General features: G+C 41.3%; 1 protein-coding gene across 1 annotated transcript in view; it reads left to right on the top strand.

Annotated features, from left to right (window-relative positions):
- Positions 1–12,215, top strand: part of LOC150039004 (centromere protein F-like) — a 51,495-nt gene extending 39,280 nt beyond the window's left edge. Inside the window, exons 14-18 of the mRNA XM_090328154.1 lie at positions 1,513–1,665; positions 2,765–2,924; positions 4,704–5,171; positions 6,393–6,571; positions 11,934–12,215. Of these exons, the coding sequence (XP_090184280.1) occupies positions 1,513–1,665; positions 2,765–2,924; positions 4,704–5,171; positions 6,393–6,571; positions 11,934–12,137 (1,164 nt within the window). The 3' untranslated portion in view covers positions 12,138–12,215. The remainder of the gene's footprint in view (positions 1–1,512; positions 1,666–2,764; positions 2,925–4,703; positions 5,172–6,392; positions 6,572–11,933) is intronic.
- Positions 12,216–12,450: the final 235 nt, after the last annotated feature.

Genomic DNA, 12,450 nt, shown 5'->3' on the forward strand with positions numbered 1-12,450 from the left:
GGCAAAAAAAAAAGTCTTGGTTTTTGTATGGAGCAGATTTCTGGACCTTGAGCTTCTTACTTGCCACTTCCGTACATAGTGGCCACCACCAAGTTAGGTTTCACTAACTTTTTGCCACAGGGCTGCCCTTATACTCTGCCATATCTTTGCCTTACAGATAGATTGGATTACAGTCAGAAGGTACAGATCCAGTCTGTTTGAAGGGTGTTGAAATGCTGGAACATTTGTTGTCCCAGAGAGTAGTGACGGCTCTGATACTTTCCTGTGAGACATTTTCATTGGATTAAGTTGATAGGCCCGCTCCACATAGGAGATGTTCCATGTAGGAATCAAGCCTCCTGCTCATTAGGTTTCCTTACAGTACATCAAAGTGGGAATTGCGGGACTGGGAGTTTGGCCTTGTGGTAGAGTGCTTGCACGAAGACCCAGGTTCAGTTAGCCAGTACCATACACATATGGGAAAAAAAGGCCTGAAGTGATGCTGTGGCTCAAGTGGTAAAGCTCTAGCTTTGAGAAAGCACAAGGACAGTGCTTAGGCCTTAAGTTCAAGGCCCAGGACTGGCATAAAACCAAAAAACAGAAGACAGCAAAACAAAAACAAGGTGGGAATTGCCACGTATTGACCAGCTGAGATCCCCTGCTGGCCACAGTCTTAACAGACACAAGGTAGAACCAGACGAGACCACCTGCCCTACCCTACCATTGTCATCTATGGGAGAACTTGTAAATATACACATATAATTAAAATCAACAGAGAACTCAGGCCCCTGGGCATCTTCAGGGTTTTGCTTTACACTCTCTTCTTCCTTCCTTCCCCATGTACGTCCCTTGTTTGGCTAGCTGATGATTTAAGGATTGATCTGCCATCAAAAGTCTCAATATTAGAAACAAGTTATGTTGTAGCCCACTCCTAATTTAGTGGTCTGGGAAAGGGGCTTCTTTATTTACTGAGCAGATCAAAGAAAGGAGAGTCCTGAAAAGGCAGTCCATCAGAAGGTTGTATTTTCTAGGATTTTTAGGTTTATGGATGTCTTGCAAGAGCTGAGTTAATATGACACAGTTACCTATACTGCTTTTCTTTTGGAGCAGTGATCAAAGGGTAGATTATTTGCTGGTTTACCTAATTATGACGTTTCTTGAAGATTAGGATAGCCTGTGGGGATTAGTAAAGATCCAAGAAGTGATAAAACGTGAACCATTTTGTCATAGAATAGTTCTGGTTTTTAATTCAAAATGATACTTTTCTAGAGAGTTTAAGATTTCACATTATTTGTCTTTGATTTTCTTAATTTCTAGTTTTTGTAAAAGTGTTGCTGAGAAGAAAAGGCAAACTTTCCAGTAGGTTGTGGAGATGTTATGGACTGAATTACTGAAGGGAGAATTATTTAGATTCCATTTTATTATTGGATGCTAAGTGAATGTCATGAAGATGTTGTGTTGGGAGTGGATTTAGTAGATTAAGTGGTTAAAGTAGACCATCTAAAACAGATACTAATAAACATTAAATTTCAGGTTAACACAATGACTGTAAAGGAAACTGAGCTGCAGAGGGAAATGCAGGAGACGATTCGGAAAACAACAGATCTGGAAGAAGAATTTAGTGGTGAGAGAAAGAGGCTAACTGAAGAATTAAAAGTGCTGTCAGAACAATTACAGAACAGCAAAGTAAGTTTCCCCTGATATATTTATTCTGTTATGGTCAGTGTTTAGATTGTCATTATACAGTTGTCATTGCTCTGATAATTTGGTATATGCATACCAAACTCTATTAGTTTTTAAAAACAATGAGCACAAGCTTATATTATGTTCAGATTGTAGTAACTTCCACCATTTCAAACTGTCATGAGTCTCAAAGGTGCCACAAGAAGCTAGGAATGTGTATACAGTGCTCAAAAAGTGAATGGTCCAGGGTCGGGAGTTTGGCCTAGTGGTAAGAGTGCTTGCCTAGCATGCACGAAGACCCAGGTTTGATTCCTCGGTACCAGATACGTAGAATAAAGCTGGAAGTGGTGCTGAGGCTCAAGTGGTAGAGCTCTAGCCTTGAGGAAAGCCCAAGGACAGTGATCAGGCCCTGAGTTCAGTCCCCAGGACTGGCCAAAAAAAAAAAAAAAAAGTGAATGGTCCACACACTGGTGGCTCACACCTGTAACCTACCTACTCAGGAGGCTGAGATCTGAGGATCATGGTTCAAGGCCAGCTCAGGCACTAAAGTCCATGAGACTCTTATCTCTAGTTAACCTCCAGAAAACTGAAAGTGGCTCAAGTGGTAGAGCACTATCCTTGAGCTGAAGATCTCAGAGACAGTGCCCAGGCCCAGAGTTCAAGTCCCACAACTGACAAAAATAAGTAAGTGGGTGTGGTAGCTCTGGCCTATAATTCCATCAGTTTGGGAGGTAGAAGCAGGAGAATATTGAGTTCAAAGCCAGACTGGGCAAAGTTATTGAGACCCTGTTTCAAAAAGAAAATTAAAACAGAAGTCTAAAAGTATAGCTCAAATGGTAGAGGACTTGCCTAACCCATTGTGAGGCCCTGGGTTCAGACCCAGCTCTGCATAAAATAAAGTGGTGAGCAAAACCCATGAGATCCATCGAGAAGACTTAGGAAACTGGATGGAGAGGGAGCATTGTTCGGATATTCTGTTCTGAACATAATTCCTAAATTTATAATATGTAATCCTTTAATATGTCTCAGAATTGTTTTTCTATATACTTAGCTAAAAGAAATCATCTTTAAAGTCTTACATGGAGTGATTTCTGTTTTATAGCTGGACCATCTTAAATATGTAGATCAACTGAAGAAGGAGAGGGAGCGTGCTCAGGGGAAAATAAAGTTGTTGCTGAAATCCTGTAAACAGCTGGAAGAAGAAAAGAAAACATTGCAGAAGGAGGTTTCTCAGCTTGAAGCTGCACAGAAGCAGAAAACAGGTGGGTGCTTGCTGGCACACTTAGGCTGCGTACCCAGGAGAGGGTTATTTTTCTTTAATATTCAGAGTGCTGACTTTCAGCAGTTACGTATTTTCTGATTTCTGAGTTTTGTATTAAACTTGTGGTCATTGTCCTATTTAGAATGCAACCTACATTCTAAAAATTCTTTTTGTCTTCTCTTCTGTAAAACATGCCCCCAAAATATCCTGCTGCTAGTGGTGCTGTGGCTCAAAGTGGTAGAGCACTAACCTTGCGCTAAAGAGCCTAGAGACAGCACCCAGGCCCAGAGTTCACGTCCCATGACTGACCAAAAAAGAAAAAGAAAATGATTAAATTATTTTATCTTACTTCTGTCATCCTAGCTATTCAAGAGGCCTGAGGTCTGAGGATCGAGATTCAAAGCCATCCCAGGCACAAAAGTCCCTGAGACATGTGAAAGGGTATCAATGTATGTGAATTAATGCACCTTCTATCTGGCAAATATCATGTAACCCTTTTACTAATTACAATAAAAAAAATAAAATTAAAAAAAAAAGTCCCTGAGACTCTTTCTTTTAAATATTTTTTTATTGTGATTAATAAAGGTTACATTATATTCACCAGATAGAGGGTGCATAACTTCACAAACATTGATACCCTTTCTCATGACATGGTCCCCATTTCCCTCTCCCCCTCTCCCCACTTATCTTGATTTCTTCCCTTCCTTGTCCAATTTCAAATAACCAATTAAGCACATATAAAATATATCAGATAACAAGGTGAAATAGAGTCCCTGAGACTCTTATCTCCAATTAACTGCCAGAAAACTGGGAGTGTGGTCAAAGGGATAGGGCGATAGCTTTGAGCTAAAGAGCTCAGGGGCAGCTCCCAGACCCAGAGTTCAAGTCCCATGACCAACTCCTCCAGAAATAATCCTGCTGGTACTTTTCTAAGAATGTCACTAATATGCATTTAAACACTTATTCTTCAAAGACCAGTGAGCATCTACATTTCTGTATTGTTCTTGGTAATTTCTTATTGTGGTTGAAGTAGGCCCAGTCTCCCAGGTCCCCTAAAGTGAAAGTGTAGGGAGCTACATCTTTTGGGTGTGTAGACAAAATGAAAAGTAAGGGATGGTGAACTTCTAGTTACTTTTTTTCACTTATGCTCCAGTGGGATGTGCTTGTCATGTGCCTAGGTGATGGCATAGCTCGAGTAGATGCTCTTGCTGGAGCTTGCAGGGCAGGTTAGTGGTTTTCCTTGCTAGGATGAGTAAAGTAGTTTGAAGTATCGGGGCTTTGCTAATGGATTGAGTGCCATCCTTAACTTCAGTTCCTACACCTTTTTATAGGCTCCCCCAAATCTTGCCCCATCAGTTTCTCCACTTGGTTTCACCTGTCTCAAAGCCATGCAACAGACATTGTTTGAACTTAAAATAAATTCTATTGTTCATTCATTTATGTTGAAAATAATGGAAAGGGAAAAGAGACTATGAGAAATTAATTCATTGGATCCCATTCACCACGCTCTTCAAGGAAGTTTAATGAATTGGGTGAGAGAGAGAGTTTTGATGGTTTTTATATTTAAGCCATTCAAATAAAAGCATATAATCCACTAGCCTATATACCTTGTTGGTACTTCCTCACCAGGAGTTAATGAACTAAAGAACCATATACTGGTAAAGATATTCTTGGCCCTTCTGTGAAATTTAAAGGGAAGTTGTAAGATTATCTGCTTTGCAATGTCTAGTATAGAACTGGATCAGAATCAAATCCTTGTGTGTCACTTCTATTTTGGCAGGTACTTCTGTGGATGCCAATGTGAATGAATTAATGGCTGAGATCAAAGAGCTGAAAGAGACACTTGAAGACAAAACCAAGGAGGCAGAAGAATACTTGGAGAAGTACTGTTCCCTGCTCATCACCCATGAAAAGTTAGAGAACGCCAAAGAGTTGTTAGAAACACAGGTTGCTTTTCTGAGCTCAAAACAATCTAGACATAACCTCCACAATTCGCCTTTATCCAACGCAGCCGTGCCCCGGCCATCTCCAGTCCCTACTGCTCCAGAGAAGTTCTCAGGCAGTCAAGGCAAAGCTTCAAGCAAGAGGCAGAGGTCAAGTGGGCTTCTGGAGAACAGGGATAGATCAGCTCCTTCCACCCCAGAAACATTTTCTAAAAAAAGTAGGAAAGCGATCAAGGGTGGAATTTGCTCTGCGGAGGAGGAAGATGAGTTTGAGCCAGAAGGACTTCCAGAGGTTGTAAAGAAAGGTATGCATGATTAAAATAAAATTATGGGGTGGAGGATATAGCTTAGTGGTAAATTCTTGGGCTTAGTCCCATTAAAACCAAACTGCATGTGTTAGTTGGGAATATTCCATATTAAAACTTACCTTATGAAAAGACAGAAACAGTTTTACTTTGTTTAGATTTTTAGATTATTGTGTTCTAGTCCTAACTGGTCTTCAGAAACTGTATTGAACAACTTTAAAATTGGTAAGGTTTTGAAAGAATACCTACCATTAATTACTCATGATATACTACAAAAAGAACTGGTAATTTTTTTTTTGTCAGTTGTGGGTCTTGAACTCTGGGCTTGGGTGCTGTCCCTGTGCTCTTCAGCTCAAGATTACCTCTCTACTACTTGAGCCACAGCGCCATTGAACATGCAGCCTCTGAACATGTTTGTTTGTTGTTTTTGTTCTGCTTTTAAAAACGCAGTTACTCTGAAGTATGACCCAGGGCTAGTCTTTGTGCTGCTTATGACTGGCTCATGATTAAAGTAGTCAGAAAAGAAATAGAGATAGGAAAAGTTTAGGAAATGTTGTAGTTGTTGGTTTTGCTGCATCTTCTGGACAGACTGACATTGTTGTTTGTTTGTCTTTTTTGCTTTTGTTTTTTATTTTTTTCTTCTTCTATCGATTCAGTCTTATTTTAAATATTCTACAGCAGTCAAAACCAATTCTTTGTTGTAGATAGTTTAGGAGACACTTACAAGTGACCGTAGCTCTCAAGCTTAATAAATTGTCTCTGGTAGGTGAATTACTAGTAAAGCCTTAAGGGCTTACCTTCAGTTAGCCTCGATGCTATGTGGAGTGTAGGTAGTATGCTGTCTTCTAGTATCCTTGGGACTGGCCTGTTCTTGAGGCCACTTCTTTCTCCAGAAGTAGACAGTGTGAACCAGGATGCAGTCACTCTTAGAATGCCAGTCTGCCTTCCTACCTAGGCATGCATGTGTGTGTCTCTGAAACGAATGCTTTTTTTTTTTTAAATATATTTCCCTAGCTTTAAATAGGAACTAGGCCTTTTCTTTTTCATGTTGCCCTCTCCCCTCCACCCCCCTCAGTTCCAGTGTTTATTCCAAGGCCTGTGGGGTGTCTTATTTGCAGCAGAAATTTATCTTGGTGAAGATTTTCCATAATGGATGCCATTTCCATAGTATATGGCAGTAAACAGCTCTTTTTTTTTTTTTTTTTTTTTTTTTGCCCTTAGGGTTCAGTGACATCCCAACAGGAAAGACCAGCCCCTATGTTCTGCGGAGAACAACCATGGCGAGGAGGACCAGCCCCCGTCTTGCTGCACAGAAGTTAACCCCATCCCCACTAAGTCTGGGCAAAGAGAATCCTGCAGAGTCCTCCAAACCAACAGCTGGTGGCAGCAGATCACAAAAGGTAACACTGTCAGCAGCTAGCGTGTCTGCAATTCCAGGAATCACAGGGCTTTTGGGGACAGTGTTGAACAGTGCGCATGTCACTCAAGAAGCCTGTCAAGCCCGATGGTCCCATGTGGTTCAGGTAGTGCAGGAGAGAGCAGCTGGAGAGTGAGCCTGCAGGGTCCTGTGGTCCTATCTCATCCTCCACCAACAGGTCACTGGTAAATAGTTACTCTGTAAAAGTAAAACAATGCATTTGTAAGGAAGTTTCAAGCTTGGCTGTGAAAGCTTTGAAGAGGTGATTTTGCTTGTGGCCATGGACATTTACTATTACTGCTTGTGTCTGAATTTTCACTCTGGTGTGCTTCTAGCTCCTGATTCAATATGGCTTTTTATTCTTCCCTTTCGGTGTAAAGGATTATTTCAGTAGCTAGCTAAAGAGGAGCTCTGATTATGGATGCTCCTGTTGTGATTGTTAAGGTGGGGCAGGATCTTCACTGCTGTGTGCCTTACTAGAGTCCACACAACGTGATGTAAAGCATAGTAATCTTTACCAGCAGCAGTTGCAGTCCATATGCATAGCATATGCATGTTATTTAACTGAAACTGTTGATCTCACATAGTACGTGGTGTTAAAAAAAATAGAGGTTCATGGTGGTTCTATCTCCCATGGTTCCCTCTCCCATTTCCCCATCGAATTCCACACTCTTCATTCTTGCCACAATGCCAGTGTTCTTCAGATGGGACCTTGGAAATACTGTTGGAAATTGCTAGATAGCAATTTTGAATTTCTCCATTCCATCTTTTTTTTTTTTTTTTTTTTTTTATGATTTTGGGGTTTGAAATCTGGGCCTAGGCACCACTCCCGAGCTCTTCAGCTCAAGGATAGAGCTCTATTGCTTGAGCCACAGTGCCACTTCCAAAGTTTTGGATTTCTGTGATGTTACTTTGTTCCCTGATCTTGATCTAGATAAAAAAACATTAAAAGTACATAGCTCCTATTTGCTTAATTTTATCTTATTTTGTACTAGTACTAGGGCTTGAACTCAAGACCTTGTGTTCTTGCTCTGCTGTGTTGCTTGAGCTAGTTCTAGCCTTTTACTGGCTAAGTGGAGATAGGAGTCATATTTTTTTTTTCTGCCCAGATTGGCTTCTAACCTTGGTCCTCAGGCCTCAGCCTATTGAGTAGCTGGGAATGTGTGTGTGAGCTTCAGCAGCTTGGCTTGTTTAATGTAAGAATTCTTACCTAAGCAAGGATGTTCCTCAGTAAGATTAAAGAGACCAAAATGCAAAAAAAAAAAAAATTGGCTGCATTAAAACAGGAACACATATGCAAATTGGGTTGTTTTTATTTATGTATAAGAGCTATATGCAAATTATACTTAGTAATAAGTTTATTCAAAATTTATAATAAAGTTAGTTCAAAGTTGAGGAAGGTCTTAAGGTTTTCTTTCATTCATTGAAAGGATGCAGTCCATCTCTTATATGAGACACAATCAGTGTTATACACACTTTCTTCCCTCTTCCCAAGTAACGATTCATCTTCTCTTTTTCTCCCTTCTTCCTTTCTTTTTCTATCATCACCACCACATCCTCCTCCTGCCCTTCCTCCTCCCTCTCCACCAACACCTCCTCCCCTCTACTACTACCACCACCTCATTCTCCTCCTCCTCCTCCTCTTCTGTCATCTAAATGCAGTGAAGAGGACAGTACAGATGAATATGTTAACGTGTGGACCCTGACTTTTCAATGATAATAAAAGAAAACCTTCTGCATAGTGCAGAAGGTATAGCTAAGACCCTGATTCTAAACCCCAGTACAGCTCAAAGGAAAGAGCAGGGGGGGGGGGGAGAGGGGAGAGAGGGAGTACTTTTTAACCTAGTCTTTTACCCACAAGGTGCAAAATTATTAAGCTTCACCAAAGATTTAGCCACAGGGAAACCACTGGGCTATGAAAATAGCCTGAGCAGTGGTATTTAGTTTCCAGGTATAGTCTGTACCATCTCCTATGATTGACTGGGAGCCACCCTCCACCCTCAGTGAAGGTTCTCATCTATTCTCAGAGGTCCCATACTCGCAAATAAAGCTTGGGCGCCCTTGAAGCAGGAATCATACCTTTTAGTAATCTTAAGGCAGGTCTCTTGTTATTACTTGTTTGAATATCTGTCTTATGATTTGCAGAATGATTTAGCAGCTGGTTTAAGTGTGTGGCTCACCTGTGTTTTCATTCTCATGGAAAGTCTGACATTCAGCACATATTTGTGGAATGAATGGATTTGTGGATGCCGTCTTGAAGTGACCGCCCCATATGTTAGGAAATGGTTGCATGAAATCACCACCTGGATCATGTTTTTTCCTTCCTTGATGAAGAATTGATGGTCGAAGCGGTTTGGGTTCAGATTTATTGTCTAGGAAGAAAAGAGCTGTGCACACCAGGGGACTTGCTTCTCCACGCTGCTGGCGAGGAGCAGTAACCATGGTTTCCTGCAGATGTGTGTTCTCTGCATTAGCTCCATGTGGTTCAGGAAGCACTGGCAGTGCGGCTTGCTGAGCAGTTTTGTGGGCTAGGAACCAAATGGTGGGGGTGGAGGTATGGAAGACTTTATGATTGGTTTCAAACAGTTCGGACCTAGCCTAGTAATTTTCAGTTTAACTCAGCACTTTCTGAGATGCCTGCCTCATCTGTCAAGCACTTTTCATCAAAGCTATACAACAAGGTTATTATTTTCTGAAGCAGCAGCTGTGACCCTAAGGTTTGTGAGCTCCTCCTTAAGGTACCTGGCTGAGTTTTCAGAGTCAATTCCTTAGGTTACTTTAGTGACACCTGATGACTTCACAGGAATGTTTGGGAAAGGGCTCTTCCTCTATTTACAATGCCACTGAGATGAAGTAGCCCAGAAACTCCTCATTTGCTGAGGACAGGAGACCAGGTGGTTCTACATTTTTCAAGACACGGGCTTGGTGGCAGTGTCAGAGAAGTAGCCACTCAGTTGTAAAAGCCATCAAATATGGCAGCTGTGACATTAATGTAGCATCAGTCATCAGTTCTATGGGGGCCTGCATTGTTCTTTTCTGCAAGAGAGTTTTGTTTCTAAGGATCCCTGTACTGTCTCTCCTTACCATCTATTCCTTCTGTATCACAACCACAGGTATCACTGACTGAGTCCTGTCCTGCTGATTAGATTTGACCCCATCTGATTATGGATCAGTGTGAGGATTGATGATCTATACTTTGAATTTCAATCACAGAGTACAGTTTCCTCATTTTTTTAACCAGAGAGATGGAGTCTCAAATGAGAAGCAGAATATACCTTTAATTGGGACATTTAATTGGGATTAAGTTTTCATGGAGGAGTTTTAAATGCAATACTTGTAAGCTCTCTCTCTTTCCCTTCTCTTTTCCTCCCTCCTTCCTTCCCTTTCTCCTTTTCCCCTCCTCTTTACTTTCCCCCTCCTCCTTCATTCTTTCCTCCCTCCTTCCTTCCCTTCCTCCTTTTCTCCTCCTTCTTCACTTTTCCCTTCCTTCTTTACTTTTTCCCTCCTCCTCCATCCTTTCCTCCCTTTCTCTCCCCTCCTTTTTCTCCCTCCTTGTCAAGGAATTTCTGTCACTTTCTGATCAGACATCTGCACCAAATATCTACCTGTCCTTGTTATGAGCTTCCTCCTTTGCTTTTTGCTCTATTTGCATATTTTCTGAGATGGGTCTCGTTATGTTGCCTAGGCTGGTCTTGAACTCCTGGCCTCAAGATCTCCTTTTGTTTCAGCCTTCTGAGTGGCTGAAACTAAGGTGTGTGCCATTACATTTGGCTCCTTTCCTTTTCATTCTCTGTTCTGGCCCATCTTTTTTCTCTGTTATCTAATCTCAATCCATCTTGACTCATTACCCCATCCTCGCATCAGTTTTTTTTTTTTTATTCATGTTTTCTGGACTAATTCTCCTAAAAAGTAGAATATCAAAGAGGTGATGCCTGCTGAATTTTATTGTTAAATAGCTGCCCTTCAATTTGGATATGAAAACAACAACGAAAGAATGAGAATGATTACATCAAGTCTTTTTTTTCTCATATATTTATTGTAATTAATAGAAGGATTGCATTATATTCACCAGATAGAAGGTGCATTACTTCACATACATTGATACCCTTTCTCATGTCTTGGTCCCTGTTTCCCTCCCCCCCACCACTCATCTTATTTTCCCCCCTTCCCTATCCGATTTCAAATAACCAAATAGGCATATATACAATATATCAGATAACAAGGTGAAATACTGTAACAATATGAGATAGCCAAGGGACAGCAAAAGAGATGATTGATAGCATGGTACATTTAGGACAACAATCACTCCTTCTGTGGCTTTTGTTTCTGTATCCTGGAGGTCCTTTCATACTGTATGGCCTTATGTATCTAGGTTTTGTTCTATTGTAAATTTCTGCTAGGAGAGCCCAAGGTTTCTACTAATTATGACAAATGAGGGAAACGATTGAGCCTATGTTTCTCTGAGTCTGGCTTATTACTTCACTTAATATGATTTTTTTCTAAGTCTTTCCATTTCCTTACAAATAGGGCGATATGGTTCTTTCTGACAGCAGCATAGAATTCCATTGTGTATAAATACCACATCTTGTTGATCCATTCATCAATTGAGGGGCATCTAGGTTGGTTCCATATCTTTGCCATGGTAAATAATGCTGCAATGAACATTGTTGTGCTAGTGGATTTAGTATGTCTTTGTTTCTGGACAGTTGGGTAAATGCCAAGTAGTGGAATTGCTGGGTCGTAGGGGAGCTCTATGTTTAGTCTTTTGATGAACTGCCATACTGCTTTCCATAGTGGTTGAACGAGTTTGCACTCCCACCAACAGTGTAGTAGTGATTCCTCCTGGCCACATCCCTACCAGCATCTGTTGTTATTAGATTTCCATAAAGTCTTTTTCTATCAGGAGCAGATCCTAGTTGTTCTACACGCTATAAATAAAAACTGCTCTGTGCAGTTAGAAATGTTCATTTGGCACATGCTCATTCTGAATGACAGTCAGGCCTTGGTTAGGACAGGTAAGTTTTGGTGCTCACTTGGGGCTCACTGTGAAGTTAGGCATTTTGTGGGCATCAGAGAGGAAAACAGTTTCACTATCAGAACATCTTGCACTCTTGGCTGGTGAGCAAGTTAGGTCATTAGAGGTGTCAGCGTTTGGCAATTCGTTATACATCATATTTGACATCCTTCTGATTTTCTGTTATATGGGGCTTGTTTTCAGAGGAGAAAAATAATACACATTGTAAAATTGCTTGTAGAAGAACCTAACTCCCCACTCATGGCTCCCCTTTTCAAGGTGAGACTGTGAATGTGATTTAAGCCTCTAACAAAAGGTGTATGTGTTACAGGTGAAGGGTGCTCAACATCATGCAGGAGATTCAGGCACCGGCCCCCAGGAACCCACCATGAAGTCTCTCTCAATCAACAATCTTCCAGAGATAAGCTTGTCAGACAGCCCTGGAGAAGGCCTAAGAGCCAAACGGGGCCGCCTTGCTCCCAGCCCAGAGGCTCAGTCCAAGCCTCAGGTCAATGAGAACTGTAATGTCCAATGAGGCCCCTGTGTGACAGGGCCCCAGGAATGATGGCAGCCAATAATGCTGAGAGTCTGCCTATGGGGACTTTGCAGGTAGAACTTCATCAGTGGGGAGAACCCCAACTTGCATCCTAAATGTATAAGGTCTTTAGATCTCCCATGTGTAAGTGGAGAGCTTGGAAGCACTGATCACCTCGTCCTCACTCCTGTCAACCTCAATGGTAATGTAAATATAGGACTGTGTGAAGCTTTGTGGTAATAGGTCACAAGCGCTGTAACAACTTGGGTGTGTGTGTGTGGATTCTACACTTAAAAAAAAAAGCAGAACACAT

The sequence above is a fragment of the Megascapheus bottae genome, unplaced genomic scaffold, assembly GCF_031878675.1.
Source record: "Megascapheus bottae isolate mThoBot1 unplaced genomic scaffold, mThoBot2.hap1 H_1, whole genome shotgun sequence".
NCBI lineage: Eukaryota > Metazoa > Chordata > Mammalia > Rodentia > Geomyidae > Megascapheus > Megascapheus bottae.